The following is an 18,235-nucleotide window of genomic DNA, read 5'->3' on the forward strand; positions in this document are numbered from 1 at the left end:
CCATATTCACAGCTGTTACATGCGAATCACGTCACATGACCGGCCAAAACAACCACAGACTTGTCGAAATACAACGTAGTAATAATACCCACGCCAAACCGTCAGTTATACTACTTGCCAGGCATTCATATAACCACAGGCAAATGTGCCGGATAATTCCGGCAGTATGGCGTTAGCAATAAAACAACGGTGCCGGATATATCCGGCAGAGGGCGGTTAAGGGGTTAATACATGCTTTAATGCATTTCATCATGAAAATGTTATCAAGTATACATCTTACTATTCTAAAATGTTCAGAGTTGTAATATCATGAATATAATGTATTCTGTGTGGTGATCACTGCAGGCACGCTCCTGTCTACGAAAGAGAAAGCCTGTTTAAGAAGCACATCATAATTAATGGGGAACACATAGAATACTAAGCATTTAGCATGTTACTTTAGTTATGATGGGATTTGAGAAACTCTAGTAAATTAAACATCGATTTCAAGATAAAGTTTATGATGTTCTTCTTTAATGACAAAATAAACAGATTAAAGCCAACACTTCAACCTTTTTTCTTTATTGTGTCCCTAATTTTTTTTCTTTTCTCTGTGCCCTAATATGCTTCCATATGGCACTCTGAAAGTGGGCTACGACTTGCCTTTTCACTTCGATTTTGACATCTTTCCTTTTGTTAATCATACCACTGAAAAAACCACCAAAAAGTATGTTTTTCCTTGCCTCCACTTCACATATTAGGACCACCACTTCGCATTCGCCGTTATTTTTTTGCCCTCCGTGCTTTTTCCATTATCTCGGAATGCTGAACGTAAGGAACTATCTAAATTGATCTGCATATTCAAAGGGGTGTAATTATGGAAGGAGTCAGGGTGGGGTGGCAGGCACGCACATTCGTTATATTTCATGCTGACTGGGATTTATGGAGTGGAAGTGCGTAGACGTTAGATTACGCACGGTTTTGTGCATCTGAATTTTTTGTGTGTATGAAAATTTCCACTTTTTGTACACAAAAAAGATAGTTCCGGCGCCGCCGAGAGTGGCAGCCTTTTCAGAAGCTCCGTGTATGACTGTATGTATGTGTACTTTTCTACTTTTATTTTTCTATTTTTATTTATTGATCACTCCTATCACTTTATTTTATGTGGATTCGTTCCCTGGACACACTTACTTTTACAACGTGGGCATGGATTTTTACACGCCGGGACTCGTCTATTCAAGTACTCAACTTCGAGCGCTGAGAACAAATGCCAGTATCGGTGTGGTTCCCTATTTACCTGATGAGGTAAGAAGGCGGCATCGTGGCAGCAGAGCCGGCACTAAGCTAAAAATGAAGCGGCTTGCGAGAAAGTGCCGTTTTAAGCCTTTGGTGCCTTCTGTGATTCTGGGAAATGTGAACTCAATCTCAAATAAGATGACGAACTGGCTGCGCTGGTGAAAAATGTCAGAACCTACAGAGAATGCAGTTTGTTGTGCTTTTGCGAAACGTGGCTAACTACCACCATCCCAGATGCTAACATGGAGCTACCCGGGTTTAGCACAGTTAGAGCGGACAGAGATGCAAGTACCTGTGGGAAGCACAAAGGAGGAGGACTCGCTCTCTATGTTAATACACGGTGGTGTAACTCTGGATATGTTAATGTCAAAATCTCCACTTGCTGCAGGGACATTGAACTGTTGGCCGTAAGTTTGCGTCCCTATTACTTGTCCAGAGAGTTTGGACACGTCATTGTTGTCATCGTGTACATCCCTCCTCGGGCGGACATGGAGACAGCGAGTGACATCATCCATTCTGCTGTTGCTAAGTTACAAATGCAGCAGCCTGAGGCACTTGTGCTAATCGCTGGAGACTTTAACCATGTGACGCTGGACAAAACATTACCTGCCTTCTCCCAGTATGTGGACTGTAACACCCGGAGAAATAAGACTATTGACTTACTGTATGCAAATGTTAAAGACGCATAGAGTGCCACCCCGCTGCCTGCGCTTGGGAAAGCAGATCATAACCTGGTTCTGCTTCAGCCTCACTACAAACCAAAAGTGAGGGTCCTACCTGCAACCACACGATCATTCAGGAAGTGGACCCCGGAGGCAGAGAAGGCTCTGAGAGAATGTTTTGGAACTACAGACTGGGATATCCTGCAGGGATCACATAGTGAGAATATTGAGGAAGTTGTTGACTGCACTACTGACTACATCAACTTCTGTATGGACATTGTAGTTCCACTAAGAACTGTACGCTGCTATGCTAACAACAAGCCATGGATTACAAGTGACATCAAGGGCCTTTTGAACCAGAAGAAAAGGGCTTTTAAAGGCGGTGTTCAGCATGAGCTTAAGCATGTGCAGAAGGAACTCCGAGTCCAGCTCAGGGCGGCGAAGGAGCAGTACAGGAGAAAGCTGGAGCAGAAGTTGCAGAATAACAGCATGAAGGCAGTGTGGGATGGGATGAACATCATCATTGGCTGCGGCTCGAAGCGGGGTACCACCATCGAGAGAGACGTGAAGAGAGCAAACCAAATGAACAACTTCTTTAACAGGTTTGACCACCCTAACCCACTCTCACTATCACCTCGGAGTATTGCACCCTCCACACATCCTTCTGCTGATACCAGCATAGGAGAGACATCCCCACCCATAATTACAACAGCGCAAGTGAGCAGAGAGCTGAGGAGACTTCGTGCCAGCAAAGCAGCGGGTCCAGATGGAGAATCGCCATGACTGCTGAAGGTCTGTGCATCAGAGCTGGGGGGTCCTCTACAGCGCATCTTCAACCTGAGCCTGGAACAGGGGAGAGTCCCGAGGCTTTGGAAAACATCTTGCATCACCCCAGTCCCAAAGGTATCACGTCCTAGTGAGCTGAATGACTTCCGGCCTGTTGCTCTGACATCACATGTGATGAAGACCATGGAGAGGCTGCTGCTTCACCACCTGAGGCCACAGGTTCAACACACCCTTGACCCTCTGCAGTTTGCATATCAGGAGAAGGTGGGAGCAGAGGATGCCATCATCTATATGCTACATCGATCCCTCTCCCACTTGGACAGAGGCAGTGGTGCTGTAAGAATTATGTTTCTAGACTTCTCTAGCGCCTTCAACACAATCCAACCTCTGCTCCTTAGGGACAAGCTGACAGAGATGGGAGTAGATTCATACCTGGTGGCATGGATAGTGGACTATCTTAAAGACAGAACTCAGTATGTGTATCTTGGGAACTGCACGTCTGACATTGTGGTCAGCAACACAGGAGCGCCACAAGGGACTGTACTTTCTCCGATCCTGTTCAGCCTATATACTGTACATCGGACTTCCAATACAACTCAGAGTCCTGCCACGTGCAAAAGTTCGCTGATGACACTGCTATTGTGGGCTGCATCAGGAGTGGGCAGGAGGAGGAGTATAGGGACCTAATCAATGACTTTGTTAAATGGTGCGACTCAAACCACCTACACCTGAACACCAGCAAAACCAAGGAGCTGGTAGTGGATTTTAGGAGGCCCAGACCCCTCATGGACCCCGTGATCATCAGAGGTGACTGTGTGCAGATGGTGCAGACCTATAAATACCTGGGAGTGCAGCTGGATGATAAATTAGACTGGACTGCCAATACTGATGCTCTGTGTAAGAAAGGACAGAGCCGGTTATACTTCCTTAGAAGGCTGGTATCCTTCAACATCTGCAATAAAATGCTGCAGATGTTCTATCAGACGGTTGTGGCGAGCGCCCTCTTCTACGCAGTGGTGTGCTGGGGAGGCAGCATTAAGAAGAAAGACGCCTCACGCCTGGACAAACTGGTGAGGAAGGCAAGCTCTATTGTTGGCATGGAGCTGGACAGTTTGGCATCTGTGGCAGAGCGACGGGCACTCAGCAGGCTCCTATCAATTATGGAAAATCCACTGCATCCACTAAACAGTGTCATCTCCAGACAGAAGAGCAGCTTCAGCGACAGACTGCTGTCACTGTCCTGCTCCACTGACAGACTGAGAAGATCGTTCCTCCCTCAAACTATGTATCTATCTATCTATGTTTTAGTGTGAATTCTATTTACGGCATTACACAAGGCCCAAGGTGTTCTCCGTCTTTCCTAGGTCTCACACCACTGAACCCCCTTCTCTCTCTTTGCTGCTCCCTGCCATTTAAGGGCATTATGTTAGCTTCCAGCCAATTCTCAATGGTCACTGTTTGGTGCCTGTTACTTACAAGGCCCTTAGATGGCCGGCCAGCTCTAGGAAGAGTCCTGGTGATTTCGAACTTCTTCCACTTACGGATGATTGAGGCCACTGTGCTCATTGGGACCTTCAAAGCAGCAGGAATTTTTCTGTAACCTTCCCCAGATTTGTGCCTCAAGACAATCCTGTCTCGGAGGTCTACAAACAATTCCTTTGACTTCATGCTTGGTTTGTGCTCTGACATGAACTGTCAACTGTGGGCCCTTGTATAGACAGATGTGTGCCTTTCCAGATAATGCCCAATCAACTGAATTTACCACAGGTGGACTCCAATTAAGCTGCAGAAACATCTCAAGGATGATTAGGGGGAAAAGGATGCACCTGAGCTCAGTTTTGAGCTTCATGGCAAAGGCTGTGAATACTTATGTACATGTGCTTTCTCAATTTTTTTATTTTTAATAAATTTGCAAAAATCTCAAGTAAACTTTTTTCACGTTGTCATTATGGGGTGTTGTGTGTAGAATTCTGAGGAAAAAAATGAATTTAATCCATTTTGGAATAAGGCTGCAACATAACAAAATGTGGAAAAAGTGATGCGCTGTGAATACTTTCCAGATGCACTGTATTTGGCACTTTGTGGACTTTTCTTAATGTGGTCTTTCCTACAACAACCCCATGTCCAATACTATGTTGCTGACATGTTTTCTGCATGGAGCAAACAGTTTCTGTGATAAGAACTTGCTTTTGTTTCTGTGTAATTCCATTAGCGACCAACATGTTTTACAATTATCCTCTGTAACAACCTAATTCTGTATAATTTACAAAAGGGAATTACTTGGCTTTTAACAGCCAATTCCATCTTTTATCCACGTGCCACATAATCACAGATGAAAGAATTGACTACAGCATCCTGCTGCATAAATGTTTAAATTGGTTTCTCTAAATACCATAGTTATTTTATGAAACACAAAAACCACTTATTCTAATTTTAGGTAGGTTTGGCAAAGCTGATCCTTGTAGCAGTCAGAGAACAGGATTGAACCCATCACAGAGTTCAGTCACAAACACAGTGCCAATACAGAATAATCAATTAACTAGACCCACACATCTTTTGCACACTGAAGGAAAAACATAGACACTGCTGACTCTGTGAAACAGCAGCACTAACAACAGCATTACTGTTTACATCCCAACTATTAGTGTATCAAAATTCCATATTACCTTCACATTATTAATAAAGATATTAATAAAATAAAAAGAGATCACTCTCAAGTGAAAGAGTGCAAGAGAATGTAACCAAGTTTAGGATATTTAAAGAAATGCTCCACCCAAAAAATAATTTTTGTTAATGTTACTTACCCCATTGACTTTGTAGTGGTGGCCAAGAAAAATGTTTAATTTTATGTTTTTATGAAGAATGGAAAGGAAAAAAAGTTTGACACAACAGAAGCCATTGGTGACCAATGCTGTGCAAACAATGTGAATAACAGGAATAGAAAAAGAATAAAATCTCAAATTACTCCTAATACATAATCCACACATTTGTAGCGGGGCCACATAGTTAGTGTTGTAAATGTCAGTTTTGAGTGCGTCTTGTTTCATTGTCCCGTTTGCTGTGTGTATGTGTATCAGTTAATGCCGTCCCGATGATGGAAGGAGACCACAGCCGCAAACCTGGAAAACACCTGTTCACGATTAATCAATTACTGCCGTCACAGGACTATTTAAGCCAGCAGGAGGAGAAGGCGAGGAGAGGAGAGAAGGAGATTTTTCACATTCACGACCACGAGCCATCTATACCTGTTATATTCCACATCGCGCATTTCCATCCAGTTTGTTTTTCTATCCGCTGGACTTGCTTCAACAACCTCATCACGAGAGACCCCGGGGTCGGAATTAATCATCCACCACGCACCGAGGATTCACGGTGAGGCTGCTCCATTTTGTCCGGGGAAAATCAAACGAGTCATTTTTCGCTAATTCAGTCAACCACATTCAGGACAGTTTTTTATAACCGGACTCAAGTTCACATTCATTTCCGTATCTCATTCAATTTTTGTTATTCGTGTTGTGTGTTTATATGTTACAGGGGCAAGGGGGGGTTTTTGTTGTATTTATATTTGGTGGTGTCTTGTTGTTGCTGGGGTGGAGGGATATTTATATTTATATCTGTTTTCTATTTTTTGCATGTCTTGTTTCATTTAATACATTTAATCCATTTAATTTTACATCCTGCTTTTGTGTACTTTTATTTACACCGTTGATTGTGGGCAAAAGTTTAATTGGTTAGAAGTACGGCTTGATAGTTAGATTCTTTCTCAGTAAATTATCCAGGCCACAGGTCTTGGAGGTGTAGCTGCCGGCTGGGTAAAGGGGTCGGCCGTTACACATTAATTTCCAGTGATAAGCTTAAAATGTATAAAACAAATGCCTTTTTGCTAAAATATTGGTAAATAGCTAGTTCTGGAATATTCAATTCACATCATAAATAGTAAACTAAAGCCTCATGGGAATTATGTTTTGAAGACAGGACTCTTGATGGATGTACGAGGGAGAGATGCGGGGCTTCAATTAAATTTCATACCCATGTGGCCTTAGTTTACAGTTTATGAAGTGTGTAGATTTTTCTGGATATAACTAACTATTTTAGCAAAAAACATATGCGTTTTGCTCATATTTGAGCATTCGACTGGATAACTGAGCTATAGATTATGCAACATGAATAACATTAGCTATATTTTTTGTTATATTGACATTTTTCACATAATTTGCCCATTATTGGCTTGCATTAGGTCATCAGCTTAGATTAATTATTTTTCTTGGCCATCACAAACTACATGGCATAAGTAACAGATAAAAAATATATTTCTGGGTGGAATATTCCTTTAAACTGTGATGTCGAAATAAATGGGTATACGAAGAAAGATGTGACTATAATTAATAGGACTTCCTCTCTAGTTTAAATAAGCACTGCAGATACTGATGTCAATAAGGTTAAAATGTGCACAATCTTAAAAATCTTGAATCATTTTGATTAAAACATGACACACACAAAATGGCTTAACAAATAAAGTAAAAAGCAAATACATTCATTTTTAGGCAGATCAGGGCAACAAAAAGTCCACTCTTCATGGATCCCCAAATAATGCATATCACATTATGGTTCTTGTCCAAAGGTTTACCAGCATCTCACTTTCCCTACGAGTAGATGTCTGAGCACAGCTTGCATATTCCTACGTGCTGCTGTCACAAACGTCTGTAAGCACACACAAGTATATCTTCACTAGCTACAGCGGGAAAAATAAGTACTGTATTGAACGCGTCAATGCTTTTCTTAGTAAATATATTTCTAATGGGGCTATTGACATGAAATTTCACCAGATGTCAGTAACAACCGAAGTAATCCACACATCAAAACAAGTAAGTCCATAAATTAAGTTATAAATAATTAAGTTATATTAAATAAATCTTGAAGGTTCTGGGGACCTCTTCTAGGAATTCTGATCTTCAGTTCTTTCCATAGATTTTCAATTAGATTCAAGTCGAGTGATTGACTGGGCCATTCTAGCAACTTTATTTTTTTTTCTCTGAAACCAACTGAGAGTTTCCTTGGCTTTGTGTTTGGGATCATTGTCTTGCTGAAATGTCCACCCTTGTTTCATCTTCAGCATCCTGGTAGATGGCAGCAGATTTGTATGAAGAATGTCCCGGTACATTTATGACTAATGACTCAGGCGCCGCCGAGAGTGGCAGCCTTTTCAGCAGCTCCGTGTACGACTTTATTTTTCTACCTTTTATTTTTCTCTATTATTTTTTATTGATCACTCCTATCACTTTCTTTTATGTGGATTCGTTCCCTGGACACTTTTACAATTGTGAATTTTCCCTTGGGATCTATATTACTAAACGACAGTTTAATTTATGCACAGCGGACACACCAAAGCGCATGTGCACTGCGCCGCAGCACCCCAGAGTCAAACCCAGCGGCTTCCCAGAGTAAGAAGGTGGCGCCCAAACAACACAACCTGTAAACTAAACTTGCTCTAATCCACTGTGCCAGCAGTCAGTGTCAGCAAAGGCGAAGGAGTCACGGCTCCAAATGGAAAGAGCTCAATGATTTGTAATACAAAACCGAGTCCGTACTTCCCAGAGTCAGTACGTGGCGACCAAACACCACAACCTGTAAACTACACTTGCTCTAATCCACTGTGCCAGCAGTCAGTGTGGCAAATGTGAATCACATAACGGTAATTCAGTATTAAATGTAAGTTGGATTATGCTTCCTAACAGTAAACGACTTCTACCTAACGACACAGCCACAGAACAACAAAGACGAGACTGCATGGATAAAAACAATACACGGAGGCTCCTACAACGCGCTTCAGACACACCAGAAGCAAAGACGTCACGGCTCCACAATGAAAGAGCTCAACTAACGGAAATACAAAACGAGCCCGTATGGATAAACACAATGAACGAACGCGCCCACAATGCCCTTCTGACACAGCAGAGGCAAAGGAGTCACGGCTCCAAATGGAAGGAGCTCAACAATTAGTAATACAAACACGAGCCCGTATGGCTACGACCTGTAAACAAGCCCGTATGGATAAAAACAATGAACGAAGGCGCCCACACGAAGACACCGCTGTAGTACAAATATGTTTATTTAATTAAATGAAAACCTTACCATGGCTACGACCTGTGAACTAAACCTGAGGTAAAGCGTGCACGCCACGTTGTACAACCGCCCGAACACGACCGCCCACACCACCGCATGTGCCAACTTCGTTTAGTGATGTAACCCTCCATGCCCGGATCCGCCGCCATGGTCACTTCAGCACGCTAATCCGCCGCCGTCAGCAAATGATTTCTCCCTGGCGACACGGCCATAGAAAAACAAAAAAGAGACTGCATGGATAAAAACAATAAAGGCGCCTACAACGCGCTTCTGAAACGCCAGAACCAGATGAGTCACAGCTCCCGAAAGAAACCGCTTTAGTACAAATATGTTTATTTAATTGAATGACATTTCCCATGATGCACCCACCCTCCATGATATTTCATCCCTCCAAATATCGGAGGGAACAGAGAGTGCTTGCCATTCTTGGATTTGTGATTCTTTCAAGAATCACGGGGTTGCTGGTTAATAAAGTATCTACAGTGCATCCGGAAAGTATTCACAGCACATCACTTTTTCCACATTTTGTTATGTTACTGATTTATTCCAAAATGGATTAAATTCATTTTTTTCCTCAGAATTCTACACACAACACCCCATAATGACAACGTGATAAAAGTTTACTTGAGGTTTTTGAAAATTTATTAAAAATAAAAAAACTGAGAAATCCACCCATCCATCATCCAACCCGCTGAATCCGAACACAGGGTCACGGGGGTCTGCTGGAGCCCATCCCAGCCAACACAGGGCACAAGGCAGGAACCAATCCCGGGCAGGGTGCCAACCCACCGCAGAAATTGAGAAATCACATGTACATAAGTATTCGCAGCCTTTGCTCAATACTTTGTCGATGCACCTTTGGCAGCAATTACAGCCTCAAGTCTTTTTGAATATGATGCCACAAGCTTGGCACACCTATCCTTGGCCAGTTTTGCCCATTCCTCTTTGCAGCACCTCTCAAGCTCCATCATGTTGGATGGGAAGCATCAGTGCACAGACATTTTAAGATCTCTCCAGAGATGTTCAATCGGATTCAAGTCTGGGCTCTGGCTGGGCCACTCAAGGACATTCACAAAGTTGTCCTGAAGCCACTCCTTTGATAACTTGGCAGTGTGCTTAGGGTCGTTGTCCTGCTGAAAGATGAACCGTCGCCCCAGTCTGAGGTCAAGAGCGCTCTGGAGCAGGTTTTCATCCAGGATATCTCTGTACATTGCTGCAGTCATCTTTCCCTTTGTCCTGACTAGTCTCCCAGTCCCTGCCGCTGAAAAACATCCCCACAGCATGATGCTTGCCACCACCATGCTTCACTGTAGGGATGGTATTGGCCGGGTGATGAGCGGTGCCTGGTTTCCTCCAAACGTGACGCCTGGCATTCACACCAAACAGTTCAATCTTTGTCTCATCAGACCAGAGAATTTTCTTTCTCATGGTCTGAGAGTCCTTCAGGTGCCTTTTGGCAAACTCCAGGCGGGCTGCCATGTGCCTTTTACTAAGGAGTGGCTTCAGTCTGGCCACTCTACCATACAGGCCTGATTGGTGGATTGCGGAAGAGATGGTTGTCCTTCTGGAAGGTTCTCCTCTATCCACAGAGGACCTCTGGAGCTCTGACAAAGTCACCATCGGGTTCTTGGTCACCTCCCTTACTAAGGCCCTTCTCCCCCAATCACTCAGTTTAGATGGCCGGCCAGCTCTAGGAAGAGTCCTGGTGGTTTCGAACTTCTTCCACTTACGGATGATGGAGGCCACTGTGCTCATTGGGACCTTCAAAGCAGCAGAAATTTTTCTGCAACCTTCCCCAGATTTGTGCCTCAAGACAATCCTGTCTCGTAGGTCTACAGACAATTCCTTTGACTTCATGCTTAGTTTGTGCTCTGACGTGAACTGTCAACTGTGGGACCTTATATAGACAGGTGTGTGCCTTTCCAAATCATGTCCAATCAACTGAATTTACCACAGGTGGACTCCAATTAAGCTGCAGAAACATCTCAAGGATCCATCCATCCATCCATCCATTTTCCAACCCGCTGAATCCGAACACAGGGTCACGGGGGTCTGCTGGAGCCAATCCCAGCCAACACAGGGCACAAGGCAGGGAACCAATCCTGGGCAGGGTGCCAACCCACCGCAGGACACACACAAACACACCCACACACCAAGCACACACTAGGGCCAATTTAGAATCGCCAATCCACCTAACCTGCATGTCTTTGGACTGTGGGAGGAAACCGGAGCACCCGGAGGAAACCCACGCAGACACGGGGAGAACATGCAAACTCCACGCAGGGAGGACCCGGGAAGCGAACCCGGGTCCCCAGGTCTCCCAACTGCGAGGCAGCAGCGCTACCCACTGCGCCACCGTGCCGCCCCATCTCAAGGATGATCAGGGGAAACAGGATGCACCTGAGCTCAATTTTGAGCTTCATGGCAAAGGCTGTGAATACTTATGTACATGTGCTTTCTCAGTTTTTTTATTTTTAATAAATTTGCAAAAACCTCAAGTAAACTTTTTTCACGTTGTCATTATGGGGTGTTGTGTGTAGAATTCTGAGGGAAAAAAAAGAATTTAATCCATTTTGGAATAAGGCTGTAACATAACAAAATGTGGAAAAAGTGATGCACTGTGAATACTTTCCAGATGCACTGTATCTATCTATCATTTCTTCATTCATCTTTCCTTTAATTATATGAAGTTTGCCAGTATTTTGGGGTGATGTGCAATGCCATTTTCTTTGCTTTCACCAATCATGAGATGCTTCTTGTGTGACACCTTGGTAATGAGAAATCTTTTTATAGGCCATCAATTAGGATTAAACCAGCTGATATTAATTTACACTGATAGGGGGCAGGATTGCTTTCTAAATACTGACAGTCTAGATTTCAGCTGGTTTCTTGGCTTTCCATCCCTTTTTGCACCTCCTTTTCTTCATGTGTTCAAAACTTTTTCCACTGTGTCATTCCACTTTATTACACGTAACTTAATGTATGGACGTATTTGTTTTGATTTCTTTGTATGTGTGGATTACTTGGGTTGTTACCGACATCTGGTGTACATTTCATGTCAATTGCCCCGTTAGGAATATATTTACTGAGAAAAACGTTGACGCGTTCAATACTTATGTTCCCGCTGTATGGTACAATACATCCAGGTAAGGCACCTGCTTGGCTCAAGTCCATAAATCACTGCAGAGTGTAGTGAAGACGGCTGAACATTACCAGCCTCCGCTGCCTTCAGTACGGGACATTTACAACACACAGAAAGGCAAACAGTATTATTACAAGAACACAGACATCCTTACACCTTACTTCTTGCACACAGTACAGTACCACCAGCACTCGCGCCAGTAGATTCACAAACTAGTTCTTTTAAATGGAGGCATTTTAAGTCTGGCTGGAACAAAACATTGCAAGTCCGCTAATGAAAGATAGCAAGACAGAGGGTTAAAAAGTAAATCCCATTCCGTAATACTAATTCGGGGCGGGTACATTTTCACGTAGTTTCGTTTCTGTAGCCTACTTACTTGATAGACTGGAGCACAGTCTCGACGTCACGGAAGTGCCCTTGAAACCGCAGAATAACCTGCACACCCGTGCTACCGACATGCCGGCTTCTTCTGTGAACTGCCTCACCGAGATGTCGCTCGACTGTCTACGGTGTCCGCTTTGGGACATTCCGCTCCACGGTTGTTCGCTTACAGTTACTCAGATTTTTATAAAGTATGTGGGGGTCAGCATCGCTGAATACTTTTACAAACTAGGCGTTTTATTTTATATGCACAGACAACACGTTCATTGATAAAGTCAATGCTACTAAGAATGCAAGTATCTTGTTTTAGAAAATTGCTATGTTAAAACATTGTTTTCAATATAAGCAAGAGTTCAACTAATACCTCAAATAGCATTACTTTAAAAATGACTTAATGACTATAATAAACATTAAATCTCGATTACAAACAGATCCCTCCTTAAATAACTTCTAAAGTTCGAATTACAGTACTAGCAAAATGCATTCAGTTACCAGTTTACTTGGCACACCCTTCACCTTTGCACTAATTCACATTATATGTTACATGATAGCGTTGTGTGGTACAAGTCAGGCAGACCAGCATTTCTAGCATTAGTTTCTATTCACCTGTGTATTAGAACAGGCAAAACAATAGACCTTAGTCAAAATGGCATGATAGTTGGTACTAGGTGTGTCAGTTCAAATATCTCCAAATTGCTGTCATCATACAATCATGGCCGAAATTATCGGCACCCCTGGAATTTTCCCAGAAAATGCACCATTTCTCCCAGAAAATTGTTGCAATTACAAATGTTTTGGTATACGCATGTTTATTTCCTTTATGTGCACTGGAACAACACAAAAAAAAAACAGAGAAAAAAAGCCAAATCTGACATCATGTCACACAGAACTCCAAAAATGGGCCAGACAAAATTATTGGCACCTTTTCAAAATTGTGGGTAAATCGTTTTATTTCAAGCATATGATGCTCATTTGAACTCACCTGTGGCAAGAAACAGGTGCTGGCAATATAGCAATCACACCTGAAGCCAGTTAAAACGGAGAAAAGTTGACTCAACCTTTCTGTTGTGTGTCTGAGTGTGCCACACTAAGCATGAAGAACAGAAAGAAGAGCAGAGAATTGTCTGAGGACTTGAGAACAAAAATTTTGGAAAAATATCAACAATCTCAAGGCTACAAGTCCATCTCCCGAGATCTTCATGTTCCTTTGTCCACTGTGCGCAACATAATCAAGAAGTTCACAACACATGGCACTGTAGCTAATCTCTCTGGACATGGACGGAAGAGAAAAACTGATAAAAGACTGCAACTAAGGATAGTCAGAATGGTGGATAAACAGCCCCAATCAACTTCAAAACACATTCAAGTTGTTCTGCAGACTCAGGGTGCAACAGTGTCAGCTCGAACTATCCGTTGACATCTGAACGAAATGAAACGCTATGACAGGAGAGCCAGGAGGACCCCACTGCTGACACAGAAACATAAAAATGCCAGACTGGAGTTTGCCAAAATTTACTTGAGGAAGCCAAAATCCTTCTGGGCAAACGTCTTGTGGACAGATGAGACCAAGGTTGAGCTTTTTGGTAAAACTCATCATTCCACTGTTTACAGAAAACGGAATGAGGCCTATAAAGAAAACAACACAGTACCTACAGTCAAACATGGTGGAGGTTCTAAGATGTTTTGCTGCCTCTGGCACTGGATGCCTTGACTGTGTGCAAGGCATCATGAAATCTGAAGACTACCAGAAGATATTGGGGCGCAATGTAGGGCCCAGTGTCAGAAAGCTGGGTCTACGTCAGAGGTCATGGGTGTTCCAGCAGAACAATGACCCCAAACATACCTCTAAAAGCACCCAGAAATGGTTGAAGACAAAACGCTGGAGAGTTCTGAAGTGGCCAGCAATGAGTCCGGATCTAAATCCAATTGAACACTTATGGAGAGATCTTAAAATTGCTGTTGGGAGAAGGCACCCTTCAAATCTGAGAGACCTTGAGCAGTTTGCAAAAGAGTGGTCGGAAATTCCAGTTGAGAGGTGTAACAAGCTTGTTGATGGTTATAGGAAGCGCTTGATTTCAGTTATTTTTTCCTAAGTGTGTGCAACCAAATATTAAGTTGAGGGTGCCAATAATTTTGTCCAGCCCAGTTTTTGAGTTTTGTGGAAAATGTCAGATTTGGCTTTTTTTTTCTCTTTTTTGTGTTGTTCCAATGCACATAAAGGAAATAAACGTGTGTATACCAAAACATTTGTAATTGCAACAATTTTCTGGGAGTAACGGTGCATTTTCTGGGAAAATTCCAGGGGTGCCGATAATTTCGGCCATGACTGTAGGTTTTTCATGCACAACTACTTTAGATAGAATGGCAAGAATTTTACAAAGAAACAGATGGCTCACAACCAATCAAATCACATTTAAAAACATCATTAGGGTGCAGAATTTAATCTCGAAATGCACCTCATATTGGACTTTACCTTGTCTGGGCTACAACAATCAAAGACCATTTCAAAATACTGTACAAGAGAATGTGTCTCCACAGAAGCATCAAAACTGCACCATTGATAGGTGGAAAAACGTTGCTTGATTGGACGAATCCAAGCTTATTTTGGATCATGCAAATTTTGACAGACTCAGCATTACAGCATGAAGTCATCCTGTTTGATCTCAACACTACAGGACCACGGTGTGAAAAATGTCTTCCTGGCCACCATATCCGCTGAAGAATGTCTAAACGGCAAAGCGTGTCTGACCACAATTGATGACCAAGCTTATCCCTTAACAGCTATGGTTTATCTACAACTAGACTGACACTCCCAGGAAGACAATGCACTATGTCACAAAGACCCACATTGCCATTGATTGGTTTGATCATTTTATTGCTTCAGTGCCTTGCATGGTTCCTGGGCCTCAACCAAATGGAGCATCTTTATTATGTGATGGAAAGAGCCATTAACAGCAAGGATTAAGGATTGTTTTCATACTCAGATCTGTGTTATTATATCATCTTTTCTGTCCTTGATAACATATCAGTCTAGCTAGCTAGCAAAAATGCCTTCTTTGTTGTTGTTTTTACTCCTCGTTGAAAGGCTTCCATTCTATTTAAGTCCCTTGACCTGCTTCGATGATTGGCTGAATTTCCTTTGCTTCTTTGCTTTGATTCAGGTCACACTTCTTCAAGCTTCCATGTGCTCAAAATGTGCAGCAGTGTTGAATAATAGATGGCAGTGACTGAACTAATGTAGTAATATTATGAACAGAAAATAGTGCTTTTAAACAAGAGCAAAGAAAAAATGGCTCTAAGTTAAAGACTGCTTACACGTAATAATAGTTCCTTTACATTTATATAGAACTTTTCTCACTACTCAGTGCTTCAACTAACACTTACTGATTTCAAACCGGCTTATGGGCAAGAAATTTTCTAAACCATTTTAACATTAATGTGAATTTTACAAAGCAATGCATCTATTTACAGTACATGTCACAGTAACTCTAAACCACAAACTGTACATATTTTAAAACCATTCTTTTGTTACTCTATGCCCAGAGAGCATTTCCTCATGTAGCTTTTGTCTCCTTTTTAAAAAAAAAAGCTTTTAAAAGGTGAACATTACCATCAAATAAGGCATTTTACTGCATTAGGAGATCTGTGGATTATGACATAGAATAAAGAACCAATTTATGTAGCATCAGATCACATTATTTTGATATGACATCATCAGGCAGCTATGGGCAAATGCATATCTCTAGGAGAGCAACAGTTATTTGGTAGCACTTTAGCTTTAAAGTAGTTAGTTACACTGTGCACAGCCTAGTGTGATTTTTACAAAGCAATCTACATCAACCGCCACTGAGGGTCTGGTCTACACTTGAACAAGACACATTTTACTGTTTCTGATGTAGCCAGGAGATGAACAATTCACCAGATCATTCAGCTGAGGAGTTTTAATGCAGTTTGAACATACTTGTTTGTTATAAATCTTGTGGAGAAAACATTTGTATTTTAACTGAATCCTCTTTACAAGGTCATAGGAGAAGATTACCCTGCCAGATTTATTTGATGTAACACAGGTGCCTTTCGTAGATGGGGAACAAATCCATCAGTCATATTGTGCAATGTAAATGCAATGCAAGGGAAGCTTGTATGATAACTTCATAATGTAGCAGGGGGACGTACTTAGCTACAGTATGATATAAGGGACAAGTGCATTTGTAGATTAAACACTAATAATTAGACATTTCATTTTTAACACTGAATAGAGTGGGCTCACCCATCTTGTGACTGATGGGACTTATAGCCATGAAAGATAAAGATCTCAGGCAAGACTGCAGAGCAGCTTCCTTTGTGAAAAAGTGTCAGCAAACATGACAATGAACACATTAATTAGTGTTACAGTATCTGAGGAAAGAAAAAAAAACATCATTTACCAGACAGCAGTACATCTGCAAAGCTCTGTATGTGAAATTACAACCCAAGTATTAATATACTATAAACAATTCATCAAAATATTGTCAACAAAAGTGACTGTGCAACACATTTTCCTTACAAACTTAATGCATGTTTTTTTTATACAGAATTAACACCAACATATACCGTGGCAAAACCAAGAAATAAGGAACAGAAAAAACAGTAACTAACATTTCTCATGTATTATTTGGAATAGAAAAATAATCTAATTTCAGTCTTTGCAAAATGTTTGAAATAATAGCCACTGCTACAAGAATTTAGTAGGATTTATTCATTCACCTTTACTAGTATAACAATACTGTAAATTCCATCCACTGACACCACCATTTCTTCTGTTCATAAATGAGAATATACAGAGGGAGTAGCAGTACTAAAGCAATATGTTTGTTCTATTACTACTGTTTTCTAGACATGTTGTATAAAATGTATTCTAATCATAAAAATGCACTTGAAACTTAAACACTGTTTAGAAATTTAAAAGCAGAACAGCCAAATATAATGCTGCAAGGATATGAAAGAATTGGCTATTGTATTCTGTCCTAAAAAGTACGCAATGAAGTTTCCTTCATCTTAGCACTTGCATGCTACTGCTTCACCGTTTCCTTTTAATATGGAATCCGTTTTGAAGGAAATGCAGTTCTGCAGGAGTTTAGTGACTACTCCATTTGCTTTCAAAGTAGGTAATTTTAAAGACAATTCTGAAGTTGTTAACCCTGAAAAGCAAACTGTCATTGTTTTCTATACTATGGAACTAGTAATGAGCTTCAATAAGTGTTACAAACACAGCGGCACATCTAAAGGGATTCAAAACATTCTGTGTGGTTGAACCAACAATTTTAAAAGTCTGTTCATAAATACCCTTACCCCATAATTTACTAACAAATACCTGACAACTTGAGTCTGCTAATATTTTATCCAAAAAAAAAAATTCTGTATAATGATATCCTCAAAATCTGGTATATTTTTAGAAGATTGAAAACAGCCATTCTATTGGTTTAGCCAATTCCATAATTTAAAATGACATGCACTACCAACATTTCATTCCAGTGTGTTGCTTTTACTAACATATATTCTTACTTTTAAGAAGGCATCCAGCATAGATTGACCTGCATGCTTTCAGTATTTCTCAAAAAGCACTTCCCCTATACACAGGAAGAGAATGTGTGTGGCCAGAAATGAAAAAATGGAAACAAGACTTACTGTACAGCACAGCATATGGCATGAATGATTAAAAATTATTTGCCACAGTACGATACAGGGCTCACTGCCTGAAGGCACAGTACATGTAGATGAGCAAATACTTTTTTGCACTCAAAATTTTACATGACGATACTTTGGTTTTATGAAAAAAGGAGTAAAGAATCATGCAACATAGCAAAATCTAAATGCAAATCAGCTATGA

The 18,235-nt window shown here is 41.4% G+C and overlaps 1 protein-coding gene across 1 annotated transcript in view; it reads right to left on the reverse strand.

Moving 5' to 3' along the window:
* cskmt (citrate synthase lysine methyltransferase) overlaps positions 1-12,692 on the reverse strand; it is a 42,276-nt gene extending 29,584 nt beyond the window's left edge. Inside the window, exon 1 of the mRNA XM_028809477.2 lies at positions 12,365-12,692. Within this exon, the coding sequence (XP_028665310.2) occupies positions 12,365-12,515 (151 nt within the window). The 5' untranslated portion in view covers positions 12,516-12,692. The remainder of the gene's footprint in view (positions 1-12,364) is intronic.
* Between the last annotated feature and the right edge of the window lie 5,543 nt (positions 12,693-18,235).

This window comes from Erpetoichthys calabaricus, chromosome 1, assembly GCF_900747795.2.
Source record: "Erpetoichthys calabaricus chromosome 1, fErpCal1.3, whole genome shotgun sequence".
Lineage (NCBI taxonomy): Eukaryota > Metazoa > Chordata > Cladistia > Polypteriformes > Polypteridae > Erpetoichthys > Erpetoichthys calabaricus.